The sequence below is a fragment of the Physella acuta genome, unplaced genomic scaffold (assembly GCF_028476545.2).
Source record: "Physella acuta isolate Inbredline_101_S28 unplaced genomic scaffold, ASM2847654v3 ptg001578l, whole genome shotgun sequence".
NCBI classification, from domain to species: domain Eukaryota; kingdom Metazoa; phylum Mollusca; class Gastropoda; family Physidae; genus Physella; species Physella acuta.
In genome coordinates, this window is record NW_026733092.1 from 9,779 (window position 1) to 28,625 (window position 18,847).

Below are 18,847 nucleotides of genomic sequence, written 5' to 3' on the forward strand. Positions count from 1 at the left end.
TAAATCTTTAATACACAGCCCCCTAATTATATGGCAGGCTTTTGTTCCATAATCAGATAATCCTATCATAATATCTATCACCACTAAAATTAATTTAAAGTTAATAGGTGTTCATAATTAATTTGCCAACTACCACATCATTAAATTTTAGAATCTTAAAAATGTTTTCATAATTATTTTTAAGAAAGCCAACAATCATAAAATGTAAAAACAAAAGTAGAACAGATTTCTTTTTTCACATATAAAAGTTGAAAATAGATTTTAAAAAAAAACTATATAAAAAACAATTGTGTTTTGATTAGCTTACAATGTGTTAAAACAAAATTAAAAAATGACATGAATGTCTGAGATAAATTTGGTACATAGGTAAACTTGATAAACATCTAGATTACACAGAGATTCAACTTGATGTGTTAAAAACAATATTTTACAAAAAAAAACATAATAAATAAAATGCTCAAATGCTGAATAATATACTGTAGCAGTGATTGACAAGTGGCTAACATCTTGTTATTACATTCAGTTATACAGCTGACAAAACTTGTGGTTTACTAGCAATACAGGCTGTGTTTATAAATAGTTTAAAAAATGAACATCAATGATGGTAGAAAAGAGCCATCAATAGAATAGAATGAGCACCTTCAGTATCTACACAGAGACAGACATCACACATAGCTAGTAGCCTCACTGTAATCATCACTTAAAGCCATCCTGTCATGCTTTGCATCAGAGGTCTGTTTCTCTCCCCTGAATTTGGTTACATCCCCTTCCCCAGGGTTCAAAGGTTTGTCTGGCCCCGCCCCAATTGATGACGGGAGGGACTGGCGCTTCTTGGACCTGTTGCCAGGAGCGGTGGCGCCACGGCTGACAAAAGACAAGTCACTGCTGAGTCCAGATTTGTTCCCAGGGTGCATGGCTAAGAGTTTGTTGCACGTGGCTAGGGGGTCGTTGTTTCCGTCGGCTCGAACACCTGGCTTGTTGCCGTTGGAATTCACCTGGAACTGCAGGCCGTCGTAGTTCAGAGCTCTCTTGTGCACAAAGTCCACATCATGGCCGTCAAGCCATTCTGGTATACCATTCTGGTCCTCGAAATTTAGATCATGACCGAAACCTGACCTAGCACCTTTCCCCACCACTACCCCTTCACCAGCCACGACAGATGGCCAAAGCCCAACTAAAACATCACTGGCGACTACTGAAGATCTTGTGAGATTGTCACTGCGTTTATCATGCATGTTATCACAGGCAGTGGCTAAAGTTTTTGGACGTGATTTATGCCGACACGGACCGGCACCTGGTTTCTCAGGTACCGTCTGGCGCCTGTACCCTCCTTTTTTTCTCGTCTGCAGGTTGGCATCTTGGAACTTCCCCGACGCCAAGGCAGTCGTCCCACATATAGGGAACACAGTGACCACGTTGTCTGAAGCGTCATTTTTCAAAAGGTTTGGTGGCTGGTTTAGATCATTCATCCCAGGCCTTGCTGATAAACTTGGATCATGAAGAGCCTCTTGGTAATTCCATGGGTCTGGATACGTAGGGAATGTGGGTTCTTGTAGCGGGTGGGAGATTGCCGAAGCAAAATAGTCCCCACCGCCCCGGTAAACATCAGCATTGCCGTATACCATAGACGCATCGCCGGCAGACCTGGTCATAAGCTTGTTGGCGCCGACCATGTCGGTGAACCTCACAGGCTGCCTGGTGGCGCCCAGTTGATGTCTTAATTTCTTGTCTGGCTTGGTTGGTCTAAACTTATCTTCAGGCACCTCCTCTGATTTCTTCCTGTCTCCAATGTGGACGCGGACATGCTTGGGACTGGACGAGTTGTGTTTTGATTTGTTGTTGTTGTACTGCGGGCTGGAGCTGTTCTTGTCCTTGGACCTCTTCTTCTTCTGCTTCTTCCCAGCTTCATGCGATTTATCACCCCTGCTGGATGCATCGTTGGGATCGTAGTTGTGCTGGTTTTCTTTATACGTACAGGATGCTGTCATCTTGCTGTTGGTGTTGCTGGACAGCGCAGAGAGGGGCGGAATATTGACAGACTGGCTCATTCTGCCTTCCTCATACACAGAAGGCAGGCATTTCTTCATGTTGATTTTGTCCATCCTGGCAGTGTTTAGATTGTTTTCTTCACCACCTTCAGGCTGTTCCCTAGGCAGTACACAGCTGGCTAGGCCATCATTTGTTGATTTGATTCCACTTGTGAACTGCTGCAATGTAGCTGTAGGCAGACCACAGGCTAAATCTAAAGGTGGGCTCAAAGTTGTGTTATTTAGGACTGAGTTTGAAGACATGTCAGCACTCTCTGATGATTGGTTTGGCTGCTGTTTGAAATCTAATGAACCAGTTTTGTTGGAGGCAAGCAGCGTGGCTCTAGCACCTTCATCTTTACTGGTGCCATCAGTGTCTGACTTACTTCTGGCGTGGGTCGCAGCTAAAGTTTCATGTTTGCTGTAAGGGAGCCGGGACAGGGTATAGCTGTGGCAGTCCGGGTACTGAGATTCTGCTGAGATAACTCTGGACTCCCCTTCAGCTGGGAAGTTGTTCTTCAGCTTCTTCTCCCCGGTCTCTGAGCAGACAGAGAAGATGGAGGCTTGTGACATGCCAGACTGGGATCTTCTTAAAGCACCCGACGAGGCTACAATTGGTGGAGGGGGGCTTGGGGATGGAGAAGATGATGATGATGTTGCCAGGTGTTCAGAGGTGTATGCTGTGTTCTCTTCTCTAGATGACTGGGGTGTGTTCAAACTTCGCAATGGAAAAGTAGAGAAATAGTTTGCAGTTAATGGGTGGGGTGTTTCTGTATCTGTTCTAGTTGATAGCAAAGAGTTGGATGAGGTTGGTTCTGCAGTTGAATGGGGGATTGGTGCGTGTTCCTTTAAATCTGTGCTGGTTGCAGATGGGTTGGACATGATAAATGCAGCCAGCGACTGCCGTGTATCTGCATACGACGAGGCATATGTGGGATGGGATGATGAAGCTTGTACAGATGAGGATGTACGCACGTTGCTAAATCCATTGGTTGCATTGTCTTGTGATCTTACGAGTGTAGTGTTCTCAAGGCTGGCTTGTCCTGATGTGTGCTGGTCCAAACCTGCTGACCCAGCAGAAAACTGGTTCTGTGACACACTGGAACCCCAGGAGGTGGGAGGGGCAGGGGTGGGCACCTCCTGCTGGCCGGCTAACTGAAGCGGGGGCAAGTGCTGGCACAGGTCATTGTGGAACTGCTGTCTGTGAAACGAGCTGACCAGTGGCTCGTCAAACATGGGACAGACGCCGCCCTGTGGGTTAATACTGGTGTGGTTACTCGAGGTGGACGCCGCGGGGGTGCTGCTGCTGATGGTGTAATGCTGTCTTGAAGGCTCCGTGCTGCTGGTGCTGTTGGAACTACTGGTGCTGGGGCTGAGGGGACCTAGCGTGTACGTTCCCTGGGAACTGTCATAGCTGAGGCACATGCCGTCAGGGAACCTGCCGCTGTGTGGCCGGGGGTAGTTCCTCACCCTACTGTGATGATGCTGGTGGTGGCTGTCGCTGGCGACGGACATTTCATTCCTGGGGACCGTTGCATACTGAGAAGGCATGTTGTATTCGGACGCTGGTCTACCAGGCCGGCGCCTGTTTCTCAGTTTCCAACTGTCTCTTTTAAAAATATTTGAGAACCGCTGAAACGCAGTTATCGTCGGCACGGGTGTCACCCGACAGCTGTTGACATTTCCCAGAGACCTGGGACGGTCCCTGTATGAATTTCTGTGATGGCCTTGATCCCGGTACCGGACGTGTGAGCTGTGAATGGAGGGGTCCCCCAGCCACATGGCCCAGCCGTCATTGTAAGGTGAGTAGCTGACTATGTCTGACCCAGGGGATATGACCACGCCTAAACCATCGACAACATCTGTGCTGGCATATGCAGGCAAGGGGTGCTGTGCCCGTACTGGACCACTGTTTGATCGCTGGTGTCTGGAATCAACTGATCTCCCTTGTGATTCTTGCTGAGCTACAGCACTGGAGCTTCCGCAATGTCTATTTACAGAAACATTCTCTCTGACTGCCCCCGCTGTTGGCACAACTGGGTTTGGAGCAGAAGACGAGCTGGTATTTTCATTTCTGTTTTCGTTAGCAGAATTCCCGTTAGCGTCGCCGTTTTGGTTTATTTCTTCGTATGGTGGAGGCTGCTCGCCAGGTAGTATTTGGGGTGGTTTGGGTGGAGAGTATGGAGGAGGTGGGTCTGTGTAAGGTGGGCATTCTACGGACAGAAAGGCGTCAGGAATATAAATTTCACTGTCTGTATCTTCACTGTGAACTTGATTGGCACGTGCTTCAAAACCTTAAATAAAAAACACAAAGTGTCAAATTTAATATACTATATAGGTTATGTGGGACGGCGTACTTGACTGATAACCCAAAAGTCTTGAGTTCGAATCCGGGTTTAAGTCCTTGAGTCCACTGAGCTCTGATGAGTACCTAACTTACGCTAGGGAAACAAAGCCGGATGAGCATAGTGCTGACCACACTTTTCCCTTCATATGCTGAGGTCTCTGAAGTAGAGTAACTCTACATTATATGCCCCATGTGTCTTGGACACGAACAGAAAAAGATGATGATATAGGTTATAGTTTTATTTGGTTTAATCAAATACTTTGATGAGTACGCATATTTTTTTTTTAAATAGAAGCTTCCAGCAACTTTTAAATTCCCTTCCCAAAATAAATTAGTATTTCAATGCCGCTAAAATAAACATTATAAAAAAAATGTGGATAAAAATGCTACTTCATGTGAAGGTTAGGTTAAATGGTAAATTTGTTTAAAAATTTGTAAGTAGCAACAAAAACTTACGCCGCATAGCTAACAGTAATCTGCGCTGTCTAAGTCTGTGTACCATGAATAAAAGCAAAGCAAGAACCAGTAATGAAGTGACTGTTGATGCTATTAATCTAAGAGACAAATTAGTGATGCTTTCTCCATCATCTGAAAAAAATCAAACAATATAAAAAACTTAAAGATCATTTGACTTAAGTTGACCTCTATTCTTATCTACAAAATCAGTTATTATAATTATGTTTCTTATTCTATTATCGATTTATACTATAAACAAATTTTAAATTGAAGTTCATAACATTAATTTCATAAACATTGCATTAGACTACAAAACAGTGCCCTTACTTGAGTTATCTCCAGTAACATTCCCATTAGCAACTCCATTGTCAACACACACATATTCACAGCAAGCCCCTTTGACGATCTCTGGCTTCAGGCAGTTGAGAGGGGGTGAGCAAGCAACTGACTGGCACCGAATGGGGAACTTCTGGTCACATGTACACTGTGAACACATGTCTTCATGGTTGGGCACATAGATTTCACCATGTGCCACCACTTTTCCTTGCCAGTCTATACAGCCTAGTCTTAAATTATCATCTGAAATATATTTTTAAAAGTTTATTTAATATAAAATGGATAAGTGGCAAACACTGTCATATCATTTGATGATAAAAGATAGATTACTTTTTAGAGTAACTAAAAATTCAAACAACATCAATTGGATTTATAAACTATAATTTATAATGAGGCCTATAGCTTTGCATACTCTCAGCATACTTCATGTCTAAAATAACGATATCATTTGGCCTTAAAATTTAACTTAAAATTAAAACTAATTGCACTCAAATAACTAACTTTAAACTTATGCTTTGTATAGCCTACTGTAAGACAAATTTTGAATGCTAACAAATGATTTGTTTAGAAAAAGTGAAAAGAATTGATAAGCCAAAGCCTACATGGTCATACTCAGCACTAACCACACGCTTAATTCAAACTCAAATGGAGAATCTACCTGAATATCCTTGATCATTTGGCATACTTGAAAAATCTTGTTTATCGCTCATATTTAGGCTGTCATTGGACTTCTTAACTTCTGAAACTCCCAGAAAAATTGTTGAAGTCTGATCACAAATTAACAATACCACAAGCAGCGAAAACATTTTTTTTTGTTGACTGTTACAAGAAACATTCATCATCTTTGTCAGAAGTGAGGCTTCTGTAGTAAATTAATGGCAACATTGAAAGATTACAGTTTGCATTCTCTTGTTAGCTTGTGAGATGTAATCCGAGTAGAGATATTGTTCAGGGTCCATTTGTAAAAAATCAAATTAAGAACAGCAGGCCTGGATCTCAATCTAGCATTCATGAATAGACTGCCTAAAATTGCAGATGCCCCAATGCAGGCCCAGACTTCTAAAAATAAAAAAATCCAATTTTGTCCTGAACTGTAGATCTAGATTCATAGATTCCAGATGATAATGTTGGCTTTATTATTTTTCCTACTCACAATAAATTATAAAATAAAAGCCAGGTTCACTGTACTCAGCTTACTATATGGGCATCATTCAAAATTATTTTAAATTAACTTCTGAATTCGAATCATAAACGCAGGGTACGTGTTTAGTGTTTACTCCACTGTTTACTCCCATTTGTTGGCGTTTTTAGCACTTAGTCAGACTTAGTCTAGATATCTACATCGAGATCGAGTTTCAGTTTAGCATTTGCTTATTGCAGTTCTAACAGTCACAGTAATTGAGTAGGCCTAAATAACTACTAAAGTGAAGTGTAAGAATTTAATAATTATTCTTTTTCTCAAGCAGGAAAATTTGGAATAAGCCTGGCTGACTGCTCTGCTGATCTAAGTTTTTTTAAATAAGAATGAGACACACAAAATGAAAGAAATAGCAGCTCGTGGCAAATTTTTCAATAGCTGTTGGGCTACCTAGGTAAATATCTGAATTTGGATACCGTTCCATGGAATATGGAAAGGTTGTGAATTTAAAAATTCTCCTTCAATAACTAATAAACAGAATTGCTATTGATCAGCTGCCATTTTGATTGATGAAAATCTCGCGAAGTCCAGCGAGATCTTCGTAATGAAGTCCGTATTTTTATCCAGTCAACTTTCGTTTTCAAAGTTCAAAGTTCAAAGCGTCACCCATACAGCCTAAAATACTCAAGATCAGTGCAACTAGATAGATAGAGGAATATCACGCGCCATAGATCTAGATTTAGACTAGCCTAGGCGTAGACCGTAGATCCAAATACTAGACTAGCTAGAAGATCTTCAGATATGGCAGGGAATCCAAAAAGTTCTAAAAAAGACGACGGTATTTTAAACAAAGCGTTGCAACAGTATATTCGTTTGTTGCAAGAAAAACCTGTCATCACAAAAGCTACAACAAAGTAATAAATTAATAAAGTATTAGGCACTATTAGGCCTAGATCTAGGCCTATTAATTATTTATTAGCCCTATTGCCTATGCTATTACTATTAATTAACTTATGTCCAGATCTAGAATCTCTAGATCTACTTATTACATATTAAAAAAATAATTCTGAATTAAAAAATGATAGGCCCTAGGCCTAGAATGGCCTAGATGTACCTTAGTCTTAAGTCTTAGCCTTTTACTTTTTATAATATTGACTAATTCATTTTGATTAGGCCTAACTCATTTGTATGAGATTTTTTTTTAGATCTAACCTTATCAGAATATCACTTACCCTGAATGAAACCTATTCTAAATATTTTATGCCTAAAAACCTAACTATAACGGTTAGAGTTAAGTTTAGGCATTAGATTCTAACCCTACCCTAAAGATGACTAATCTCCAGAGGCGTAGCAAGGGGGGGGGTGCGGGCTGAACCGGGTGACACCATTTAGGGGGGTGACACCAAGGCAAAAAATAGCAAAATATATCTAGAGAAAAACTTGGAAGGGGGGGGAGGTGCAAATCAAAAGTTTGAGGGGGGGGGGTGCAAATGAAAAATTTGAAAGTTTGTCCCCGGGAAGGGTCGCTACGCCACTGCTAATCTCCATCCCTACACTAAATTAATGAGGCCTAATGCCTAACATGCCTAATCCTAATGCCTAAACCTACCCTAATCAGGCTAATCGCTTTCCCTAGTGCCTAATCCCTAACCCTAATGCCTAACTCTAAACTTAGCCCTAATCCACAAACCTCAAGTGAAATTTTGTAAAAAGCAAAATACAAACTCTGGGCCAAAAGCTTAATATTTCAGTTTAAGATCTGATCTAATGTATCATAGCTCTTACCATTGTGTATTTATAAGTACTTGAAAATTGTTTTTTGTATAATAATTTGTAACATTTTGTTACACCTTTATGTGTTTCAGTGCTATTGTATCTGGTGTGGGGAATATTATTTCACAAATAGCTGCTCCAGATAAGTCAGCAGGAGGCCGAATAAACTGGAGAAGTGTCTTTGCTTATACTTCATTTGGGTATGAAATAAAAATTTAGTTCTTTGAATTCATTCAAACTACTATGGTTTAGTCTATCTATATTTATACAGTTGTATTAGTCATAAAATAATTGTTTTTAATTTTTTTTTTTACTGTTTTACTTCATTCAGCCGGTAGGCAACATTCATATAGTTGATATAGACACTTCTGTATTTGTTAATTTTTTTACAAATGTACTTTAATTCTTCTTGCAAAAAAAAAATGTAAAATGTATTAAAAACTGCTTATGTCCTGCTTAATTAATATTACTGTAGTAATTTTACAAAAGAGTGTTTTAATATTTGTGTGATTTTAAAGGAAAATAATTTATGTACTTTACTTTTGTTCCAGGTTTCTAGTTAATGGCCCATTGATACATCACTTCTATGCCTTTTTAGAAAAGCTATTTCCTAAAAATCAGCCCAATTCACAGTGGAAGAAAGTTTTGTTTGACAGGATTGTTTTTGCTCCACCATTCTTGCTCATATTCTTGTATTATGTGTCCATCATTGAGGTAGGTACTAAAAGAATACAGTTTGTTTACTTCATTGATACAGTGTTTTAAAAAAAATGAATAATGTTGTAGATAGTTATTCAAATTTTTTACTCATGAAATTTTTTAAATGTGATGATGAAGAATATGAAACAAAAAAATTTTTTTTAAAATTACAATAAAAACAAAATAACTTCAAAACTACTAGTTTGAATACACATAATATAGTCAAAGGAATGCATTGCAAAATTAATATTTTATCAAAAATAGTGTAGTATGAGACCAAAACCCTAATGTCCTGATATAAGTTTTATTGTCCAAATATTCACAAGTAAAGCTTTCTAGATCCTAAAATATTACCAATGTTTTGTTCTATTTAATAGGGTCATGGAAACAAAGGAGCAGTTAAAAGAATCAGAGAAACATACTGGATGATTCTTAAATTAAATTGGTCAGTTTGGTCAATTGTCCAGTACATTAACATGAATTATGTCCCTTTAAAGGTAAGTTCCTTTCAACAAATACACTCAACTTTATTATTATAAACTTAACACAGTTTATGACTTGCAACCTTTTATTTTTAAAATCTCTGCAAATTAACAATTGATCACTGAAGAATTGGAAATTTTGTCTGTTAAAAAATAATCTAACCACATCATAGTCAAAGAATTAACTATTTGATTTTGATCTTTTAAAAATCTATTTCTGTTTCTGACTTATTAACTTTTTAAATTTCAGTTCCGCACTCTGTTTGGTAATATCTGTGCCTTGGTGTGGATGGTATTTATATCTATCAAAAGGAGACAGGTTTCTGGTTAATGATTTACATCCTGATGAAATATTGGAATCCTTTGACTGCCAGAGCTTGCTGCTGCCATTTGACTTATATAAATATTATGCAATATATGACATTTTTCGGTATATAGTATTACTAAACAGACAAAGATTTTATATTAGGAGTAAAATTTTAACTCCTTTAGCTTGATGCTTAAAGAAGTATATTATTTATTATGGTTTATATCATCAGAATTTTTTTTCATTGTATATTATTACAATAAATTTGGTGTTCAGTAACAAGACATTTTTATATTTACACAAAGTTTGTTCATAAAGAAAGAAAGTGCATGTTTAAAATAACTCCTGACAATAAAAATTCCATGAGACTTAGTTTATGCTGTTTTTGATGTACTGGAAATAATGTACAGAATTATCATTTACTGCTTCATTTATGTATTGTTGAGACTCTCACTAAATAGTATTTAGTGTAGATTTTATACTTTGTTTTTTATAATATGAAAATTGTGTTACTTTTATGTAGCATAATATTTTTTGAAATGTACTATTCTTTAAATGCTTTAAAAATTTTTTTTTTACAAAGCTAATATTATAGTGTAAATTCTTCATTAGTTATTATCATACTTTTAAAATTATATAATATACTATAATTATATATATTTAAAATGTTAACATTGTAATTTTCTTTCTTTTACCCCTTTCCTTGTTTGTTTTTTAAAATGAAGAGATTATTCATTAAATTTTAAATACTCTTTCATTTATAAAAAAATTAACAGTTTTATGCACAAGTAAAAATTATTCTTTTAATTCAAACTTGATTTACAATTTAAGTGCAATGTATCAAACACACTGCATCAAAACATGTTTGAGCATACATAAAAAATATGGTCTTAACAATTATTTTGATAAAAGAAGATATATCTTATGTTGTGAAAGCTTTTTTGATAAAAGTAGATATATCTTATGTTGTGAAAGCGCACTTAATTTTTTTATATCCAATTAATTGAAATGTAATAAAAAATTTATTTGATTATTAATGAAAAAACTTATCTCTAAATAAATGTCTAAAAATATTCTTTTTAAAATACATTTTATCATACAGATTTTGTTTTTAAAAAGAATGTGGTATACTTTTAATTATGATGCATGATTTTTCATTTTTCTAATCAACTTTTTTTAACCATTTGGAAATGGCTGTATACTTAGATTTATCTTGTAAAGTAAACAGAAAACATATTAGACATTTTAAAAACAGTCACAACTTCATAAGTACTTTCATAAACAAGTGGCTCATTGTTTTTATTAATATTGGAAAATCATGCAGTTTGAGCTCATTTAGGAAATGTTAACTAGATCTAACACTCTTTTATAATGTTATTAAAATTATTATTGAAAAATGCACAGTTTTTATTTTTTTTTATTACGTCAAGTTCGCCAAGGCGTTCTTTAGTAGATAAGTTAATTATTTTCTTAGTGCATTATTTCCCTTGTCTGTTTCAAAATGGCTGCGCCCATTGAATGTTGCATCTGATCTCTGTAAAAAATGTTCTACTCGATATTCTAAAACCAAAGAAGTTACAAAAACATTATTTTATGCAATAAGAAATGGCGTCAAATGAGGCTCAACAGGTAGACTAGATGTAGTCAAAATCAAATGTTAAGCTCCTAGCTATTTAATAAATATTATTTCTATTCTTCTAATTTAGGACCTTTTTTTATTTTTAAGTAATTTTAGACGACTCAATCAATCAATAGAGAAATGAATAGAGTCTAGCTAGAATGACTAAGAAGGACAGATTTGAGTATGACGACATCAGACATGAGTAGACTAGACAGACTTATTCTCATATTCTGTTTTTACTTAATAAGTTAATAATTAATAACTAGGCCTAGGGGTAATCTATCGTTTTGGGTACGTAAAATCGCCCGCGATTTGTAATGTGAAAAACAGGTGACTCCTTAAATTTTAATAATTATTTCACATTTTGAGGAGGATTTATGTTTTAAAAAATTCAGAAATGTTTCCTTGATTCATTTATGTACCTGTTTTTAAACAATTGAATTAAAACTTTTCCGTAATAAATGAAGACTAGCGATGTTTCCAACAGATGCAACCATGCTCATTTACTATAGCAGCCATCTTGTCTAAGTTTTATTTTTATAAGCTTTTAGCGCCAGATTCAAGGGGAAGCCACTCTATTTTACAAATGGCTGCTGTTTATAGGCCTATAGCAAATCTTGCTCTCATACACTGCTGTTTAAAGTTAATTTCTGGCCTATATCGATATATTTAGCCATTGATTTAGGTTTATTATTCATTTATCTATAATATTTAACACAAAAGTATGACAATATACTTCTATTAAAGCCTTGACAATGAGGTAACGTTTTCGTACATAAATAGCCGCGGGCGATTTTACGTACCCAAAACGATAGATTACCGGCCTAGGCCCTATTAAATAGTAATACTATTATTACTATTAGGCCTAATTAACTATTACCTATTAGGCCTATATTAACTAGACTTTTAGCACACTAGCTAGACTACTGACTACACTCTATATTCTATTCTATTAATAATAAATAATATCTATCTAATCTACTCTAGATCTATCTATCATTCTATCTACTACTATCTAGATCTAGTAGTATCTAGCTAGATCTAGATCTAGTATCTAATAATCTAAAGCAGGGGTCTCCAAACTACGGCCCGCAGACGTATGCGGCCGGCAAGGTCCTCTCATCCGGCCCCCAGAGATCGTTTTGTCCACGAAAAAAAAATGTTTGAGGAAACATTCAAAACAAATTGAAAATGTAGCATTGGGTGCAATTACCATTTAAGGTAAATGTGGCCAGTTATCCAGCAAATGACATCCTTAGAGACAACTGTTAAAAAAAGGGCGGGTGGGTTTTTATAAGTATTTGCCTAAGTGAGACTTTCCTAATATTACAACTTTTACACCACAGTTCCTTTAAAGAGATGTTTTTCAAGGGGGGGGGGGTGGCCCCGAAGAGATGCCTGGAAGAAACTCCGGCCCCCGAACTTATATTTGATAGCTAATGCGGCCCTCGGGCTGAAAAGTTTGGAGATCCCTGATCTAAAGTATCAATATCTATTGAACTATAAATTACTATTAGGCCTAATAATAATAAGTAATAAGGCCAATGTTAGCCGGAAATAGGTACGCATGCGCAATGGAGAGAAACTACGACTTGCTTATGCGGCGCTGTTTTCGATGGTACTGAGCATGTGTGTGTTTACAACCGCAGAACCCTAGCCCTAACCCCAGCCCTAATCCTAGCCCAAACCCTAGCCATAGGTCACTGCGCAGAGCTATCTTTTGCTGACTAGATGGAGACGTTGGGGCAAAAAATCTTTTTCCTAGTAGTCCCTTCGTAAAAAATAATTAGGCCTAAGCTAATTAGCCTACAATTAACAATTCAATTAGGCATTAGTTTGATTAGGGCTAGGGCCTATAATTATTTTTTATTAATTATAGTGAACATTTTACTTTTTCTAGGCTAGAGGTAGAGTAGAACTGCAGACTGGATAGTGGCATAGTCACTCTAGTAAGCCTAGTCACTGAAGTCACTATAATATAGTATATAGTCACAACAATTGTGACTAGGCCGACTAGGCCTATAACTCTTACTATAGTGCTATAGTGACTATGCCACTATCCAGTCTGCAGTTCTACTCTACCTCTAGCCTAGAAAAAATAGAATTTAGTTACTTTTTTGTAGTTAGTACTTGATCTCTAGAAGTCTATGAATTATACTATGATGAATTGATTGTAGTTACAATACATACAATTGTTGAATAGAAGAGCTAGAGTGCTAGACTAAGTATTCTTATTAGATCTGCTCTGTTGCTGGGCCAAGTGGTTCATAAATAAAATATCTATACTATATATATAATTCTCTTCATGGACGGACCATGGGGGACACCACTACATAAGCTCAACAGACCATATAGCTACCACCCCCACCAGTCTGGTGAGCTGCTTACAATCATTGAGCTGGGTCGAATTAGTGACGCCTATTAGGGGCAGACAATTATGTTTTTAAACTATTTGAAACTATAGGGAGGAAATAACAAGTTCTGCATTATTTTTTCCATTGTTGTCTGTAAACTGTCGTCACAGACGGCTGCTCTCGTGGGGGGGGGGGGTGGAAAGTGAGGGTGAGGATAATCGTCCTTTACTAGCTACTGGTAGTGTTTTAAAGCAAAATATTTTCTGTCGCAGCATTGATAGTGTCGAATTCACAAATTATGAATTACTGAAAAATAGGAAGTAAAACAACTAAATAGTGGGGTATGCTACATCGTGGGTCAGCTCACATTAAATATAGACCTAATATGAATCCTCTACTATTACTATGATCAAGGAACAGTAGTGGTTGTTACCTAATTGGTAGATTAGCAGTTTTACTAAGGATATTATTGTTGGGGTGGGATTCCAACTGGGCATAATACCACATGGTGCCTAGTGCCCTGCTTTACCCTAACAAAGACTAATACACCACCACCCTACCCCTTCATGTCTTACAAAATGTGCGCGATCTTTAATTTATTGAAATAGTATACATTGTTTCTTTATGACTAGGAAGAATTGGAAGTTTTAAAATCTATCTATGATGGTGACAATGCCTTCAAGCAAATCAGTGAGACTGTGTTTCAGTATAAGGTATTTATGTAACATTGCAAATAGGTTATCAGATTATGATACAATTTCAAGGGAGTAACTCAAATAATAAATATAAACAATCACAATTGTAGCATTGGATTTGGATAGCAAAGTTCATTTATGAATTTTTTTAATGAAAATTATTCTTATAACATTCTCATATAATTTTTAGTTCTTTTATTGTGCCTTTATTGTATTAAACTAATTTAAACTTTTATAATATATGATTACGCAGATAATATATCATATCACAGTCACCAATATCCAATACAGACTTGTATTAGCTTGTATTGTAAGCATATACAAACATTTTTATACTGACAGTTTGGTGAAGATGGCAGCTACAAATCATTCCTTGTGGAGATAAGCTGGCCACCAAATTACCCAGAAGAACCCCCAACTATAAGTTTAGAACTTTTCTACAACAAGCATGTGTAAGATTTGTTTCATTTGTTTTGAACACACTGTAGTGGTAGTTTTTAATTTGCCTGTATAAATCATATAGCCTAGTTGAAGCTAGAAACAATATCTAGTTGCAAAAAAATGTACTAGGCCAGTATTAGTATCAAGTATTTCACAGTGCTTATCAGTAGTGCAATTAATATTTTGAGCAGCATGTTGCTATCACCTGCATCATAGATAAATATAATTTTGTCTTGATGCCCATTTTAAAAAAATGGATCAAAAGTAATGAAAAAAAATCAATGAGTTTGAGAAAATTTTAAAATTATTACTTAGTAGTAATATTCTAATGTTTCATTACCTCTAAAGAGCTACTTTTACAAGTTTAATTCAGTATAAATTAAATCTGTAATCAAAATCATAAGCTGAGTTTTAAAAATTGTATTCATCAACATTGATTTTAATGTTCTATCTTAAACATTCATTACATTCTTACTTTAATAAACACCCTTTTACTCCGATATCTCTCTCTCTCTAAGCATTCCATCTGTGAAAGAAGCAGTTAAAGCTGGCTTGCTGCAACAGGTTAGAGACAAAATATTGTCAAATTCACAAGTGTATTCAGGGAATTGGGGGGGGGGGGATATTTAGCGGGTGCTCATCAATAAATGATGCCACAATCCCAAAATGGAGAGTTCAGACATTTGTGTCATTATGGAGAGTGGGTGTTGTCTGAAATTTAGATGTCATTTTTTTCATTTTAAAAAGTAATTTTTTAAATAATTTGTGCTTGGATTTAGGGGAGAGGGTTTCTGACATTGTATGGGAATTTCGAAAAAAGTTTAAGGTCAATTATAAGTCATTAAGATTTTAATTAACTATGTGTGATAAGTTTAAATTTACATGACTAAATGGCTAATTCTGACTTTAATGTGATTATTGTAATTTACTTGGCTTGATATCATATGAAATTCATGATTATTAATGTTCACAGACAGAAGATCTAATGGGCATGTCCATGACCTTCTCCTTGTTTGAGTGGGTCAAGGACAACTTGGACAGTTTGCTATCTGAGCAGCCTGAAACACCTATTATAAGTGCGGTGAGTTGTAAACAAATAACAACAGTTGTTTTTTCTGCAGATTATTTTAGCTGTCAAACTTGTTCGATTTATGCAAGTTTAAATGATACATGTTGTAAACTCTACGACTGCTAATCCCCTATCGAATCTGACTGTACCTGGGACAGACGAAGGTGAAGTAGAGTTCACTTATTTCAGTGACCTCAGCAAATGAAGGAATAGTGTGGTCAGCACTATGCCCAGCTGCCTTTACTTTCCCTAATGTGATTCAGGGAGCCATTAGAGCTGGCTGGACTCAGGGTCATCATACAGACTCAAACCAAGATTCAAACTCTAGACTTTTGGTTTGATGTCCGCCCCTTTACTTTTACTAAAATTATTTTTATTAATATTACTAATAATAATTACTAAATATAAAAAACTAATAGCTTTTATACTATCAAATTATAAAATGAAAATTATTTCTGTTTACTAGATTTTGGGCAAGTTAACATTAGTATATATAAATTCCATAGACATGATCTGAATAAACTGTGTAGATTACCAATCTTTCTACATGTAAAATTATATTCCCAGCCCACCCAGGAAACTGTAGATGAATCTGATGACTCTCCTGCCAAAAAAGATAAAAAGGAGCAGCTGACCAAATCCCAGAAGAGGAGATTGTTTGACAGGTTCGGCACGTCTGACCGCCCCCGCGGCTGGGACTGGGTAGATATTATAAAACACTTGTCACAGACCGGAGGAAAACAGGAGTGACCAGCTAGTCATCTGTGTGATATTTATAGTCTGCTGCACGTCTGCTGAAAGCTGGCTGGGTGGGTCTGCTGGTCTTGTTCATTTAGGTAGTGCCTTTAAATAAAGAAATTTTAATTGTGAAAAATCAGTTTACATTATTCAAAAGAAAAGAAAATTGTTTACAATTTGCTCCATTTAAGAGCATTTAAAGTTTAATGCCACATTTGGTTCATTATCTTACTTCCTGAATGAATTCACCATATATAAATTATTTAAGTAAAATTAAAATAATTCTAAAAAATAATGTTCCCAGATTATCTTTTAATAACAAACACTTCTAAATTTTATTTGAGCTTTGTTTTAGTCATAAACTATTTTTTTTAGCTTGGTTCGCGGTATTTAATTTTAGACCAGCTTAGTGTGACTGGTTGGTTGGTCAGTACCCCAATAAATCTTCAATAACATATTTGTTTATAGAATTTTAAACTGTGAATTTGGCCATTTGAGATGTTGTGTTTAGTATCTGTTTATATGTGTGAGGTGTGCATTTATCATTTTATCTATCAGATGCTGTTTAAAATTGTGTTGTATCTGGATGCTGAATTTAGTGAAGTATTTGATAATAAGCATTTATTCAAATAATGGGTTTTCTTCATTTGTTTTGTGTGTTAGATTTGTGTGTATTGAATGCTCAATGAAATAACTGGAAACTGTTGTCATGTGTTAATTGTAATTAGAATGAGTTTGTTAATTCAATTACAGACTGCTAAGAATGAGTTTGTGGATTTAATTACAGACTGCTAAGAATGAATTTGTTAATCTAATTAGTAATTACAAACAACTGTTGTCTAGTAAATCTTTGTTAAAAATGAAAATGTTCTTGAGTTTAGTTTTAGCAGTATGAAAATGTTCTTGAGATTAGCTTTAGCAGTTCAAAACTTGGTATCATTGATTGAACTAGTTATGATTCATTGTGATTGTATGTATGGTGTATTACCATTAGAATAAATCCGTACAAAAATAGGTGATTTAGTTTATAACATTTTTATCCATAAAATCAATTAATTTAACCTTCATTTCTGTGTGTATATTACATATATAAAAATAAACATCCATTTTATTTAATTATGTGAGGGTTTTTTTTTTTTTACAAGTTCACCCGTTTTTGTAAAATAAAATAGTTAGCCTACTCAAAATATAAAAAAGAAAATTCAATTTAAAAAATTATAAACACCTTCTAATAGATGTGACTCTTTATTTAAATCAACACTAACTTCAGATGTTGAAGAATACTTTGAAAAACAAATGTTTACACCAAAAAAAAATCACCTTTTTCACATCCTAACCAGAATTATTTTAATAGTTCTTGAAAAAAATAAGTTTATTCAATTGTTAAAAATCGAGCTGGAAGGATGCTAGACAATTGTGTTTGTTTAACCCTGTTAAACTTACATAAACATTTGTTTTAATTATCTGATCAATCTAATTAACCCCCTATTAACATCTCCGTTACATGATCAATATTCAAGTTCTAGAATAAACTGATACTGGCTCATATCCTGTGCTCTTTTAAGTGTCACATTTCATTCTGATAATTATTAAAATCAGATACACTAATCACCCTGAAGTTTACAAAAACTAAGCTTCAAAATTGTTTCAAACAGAAAACTGAACAAATAATCTGGCAATTTTGTAGGCTTTAACTGTGTTGACAATACTAATTGGATCTGGTTGGCTAAGACCTATAACTGTGTTGACAATCCTAATTGGATTTTATTGACTCAATTTGCAACAGTCAGAGAATGGCAAGAAAATCTATATGTGAAACTAAATCTATAGGCCTATTTGGTTCATATATAATGAGCGCAAAGCAAGACAAAAATTTGCAGTTAACACTAAACGGTTAAATTATTTATTTAGAAACTTGAAGGTCAGTGGACGTGCAGTTATATATATATATATATATATATATATATATATATATATATATATATATATATATATATATATATATAAAACTTTTTTTTATTTTTATAAATGAAATATCGTCCACCTTTCTTAAACAGTACTCAAGTCAACGTATTCACATACACAAATACACATTTACAGATTGCAAACGTATTCCCGCTTTGTTTAAATGGGTAGCAGTGTTTCTTCCAGACTTTTTTCCGGGGGGGGGGGGGCGGACCAAAATTTCTGGGAGGGGGGAGCAGTGACTTGCTTTTGAAAATGTTTGCCCAGTCATAAACTGAACGAAATAGAATTTATTTGTATAGAAAATATATACTTTTAGCAGTGTGCCCCCCCCCCCACCCCGGAGATTGAGTCCCGAAAATTTCGAGTGACCCCCCACCCCCATCGAAGAAAGAAAGT

The 18,847-nt window shown here is 35.5% G+C and overlaps 3 protein-coding genes across 3 annotated transcripts; 2 read left to right on the top strand and 1 right to left on the bottom strand.

Annotated features, from left to right (window-relative positions):
* Positions 1-227: 227 nt before the first annotated feature.
* Positions 228-6,862, bottom strand: LOC131928975 (uncharacterized). Its single transcript, XM_059285158.1, has 5 exons — positions 6,755-6,862; positions 5,825-6,225; positions 5,158-5,409; positions 4,831-4,962; positions 228-4,321 (listed from the first exon to the last, which is right to left on the bottom strand). The coding sequence occupies exons 2-5, from the start codon at positions 6,006-6,008 to the stop codon at positions 666-668; spliced, it is 4,224 nt and encodes a 1,407-aa protein (XP_059141141.1). The 5' UTR covers positions 6,009-6,225; positions 6,755-6,862; the 3' UTR covers positions 228-665.
* Positions 6,863-6,962: 100 nt separating this feature from the next.
* On the top strand, positions 6,963-10,119 carry LOC131928965 (peroxisomal membrane protein 2). Its single transcript, XM_059285146.1, has 5 exons — positions 6,963-7,218; positions 8,170-8,277; positions 8,629-8,791; positions 9,154-9,273; positions 9,509-10,119. Exons 1-5 carry the CDS (start codon positions 7,106-7,108, stop codon positions 9,587-9,589), a joined length of 585 nt encoding a protein of 194 aa, XP_059141129.1. The 5' UTR covers positions 6,963-7,105; the 3' UTR covers positions 9,590-10,119.
* A 937-nt stretch (positions 10,120-11,056) lies between these two features.
* Positions 11,057-17,578, top strand: LOC131928964 (RWD domain-containing protein 4-like). The gene is made up of 6 exons (XM_059285145.1): positions 11,057-11,194; positions 14,173-14,253; positions 14,578-14,687; positions 15,195-15,240; positions 15,650-15,757; positions 16,313-17,578. Exons 1-6 carry the CDS (start codon positions 11,171-11,173, stop codon positions 16,493-16,495), a joined length of 552 nt encoding a protein of 183 aa, XP_059141128.1. The 5' UTR covers positions 11,057-11,170; the 3' UTR covers positions 16,496-17,578.
* Positions 17,579-18,847: the final 1,269 nt, after the last annotated feature.

What these genes read in the sequence shown, in the direction of transcription:
- LOC131928964 (XM_059285145.1), top strand. Translation starts at nt 11,171, where the DNA reads ATGGCGTCAAATGAGGCTCAACAG. An exon ending in CGTCAAATGAGGCTCAACAG is followed by an intron (nt 11,195 to 14,172) that starts GTAGACTAGATG and finishes CTTTATGACTAG; the next exon opens with GAAGAATTGGAAGTTTTAAA. An exon ending in AAGCTGGCTTGCTGCAACAG is followed by an intron (nt 15,241 to 15,649) that starts GTTAGAGACAAA and finishes TAATGTTCACAG; the next exon opens with ACAGAAGATCTAATGGGCAT.
- LOC131928975 (XM_059285158.1), bottom strand. Translation starts at nt 6,008, where the DNA reads ATGATGAATGTTTCTTGTAACAGTCAACAAAAAAAAATGTTTTCGCTG. An exon ending in AAATGATCAAGGATATTCAG is followed by an intron (nt 5,410 to 5,824) that starts GTAGATTCTCCA and finishes AATATATTTCAG; the next exon opens with ATGATAATTTAAGACTAGGC. An exon ending in ATTACTGTTAGCTATGCGGC is followed by an intron (nt 4,322 to 4,830) that starts GTAAGTTTTTGT and finishes TTTTTATTTAAG; the next exon opens with GTTTTGAAGCACGTGCCAAT.
- LOC131928965 (XM_059285146.1), top strand. Translation starts at nt 7,106, where the DNA reads ATGGCAGGGAATCCAAAAAGTTCTAAAAAAGACGACGGTATTTTAAAC. An exon ending in ATCACAAAAGCTACAACAAA is followed by an intron (nt 7,219 to 8,169) that starts GTAATAAATTAA and finishes TATGTGTTTCAG; the next exon opens with TGCTATTGTATCTGGTGTGG. An exon ending in ATTATGTGTCCATCATTGAG is followed by an intron (nt 8,792 to 9,153) that starts GTAGGTACTAAA and finishes TCTATTTAATAG; the next exon opens with GGTCATGGAAACAAAGGAGC.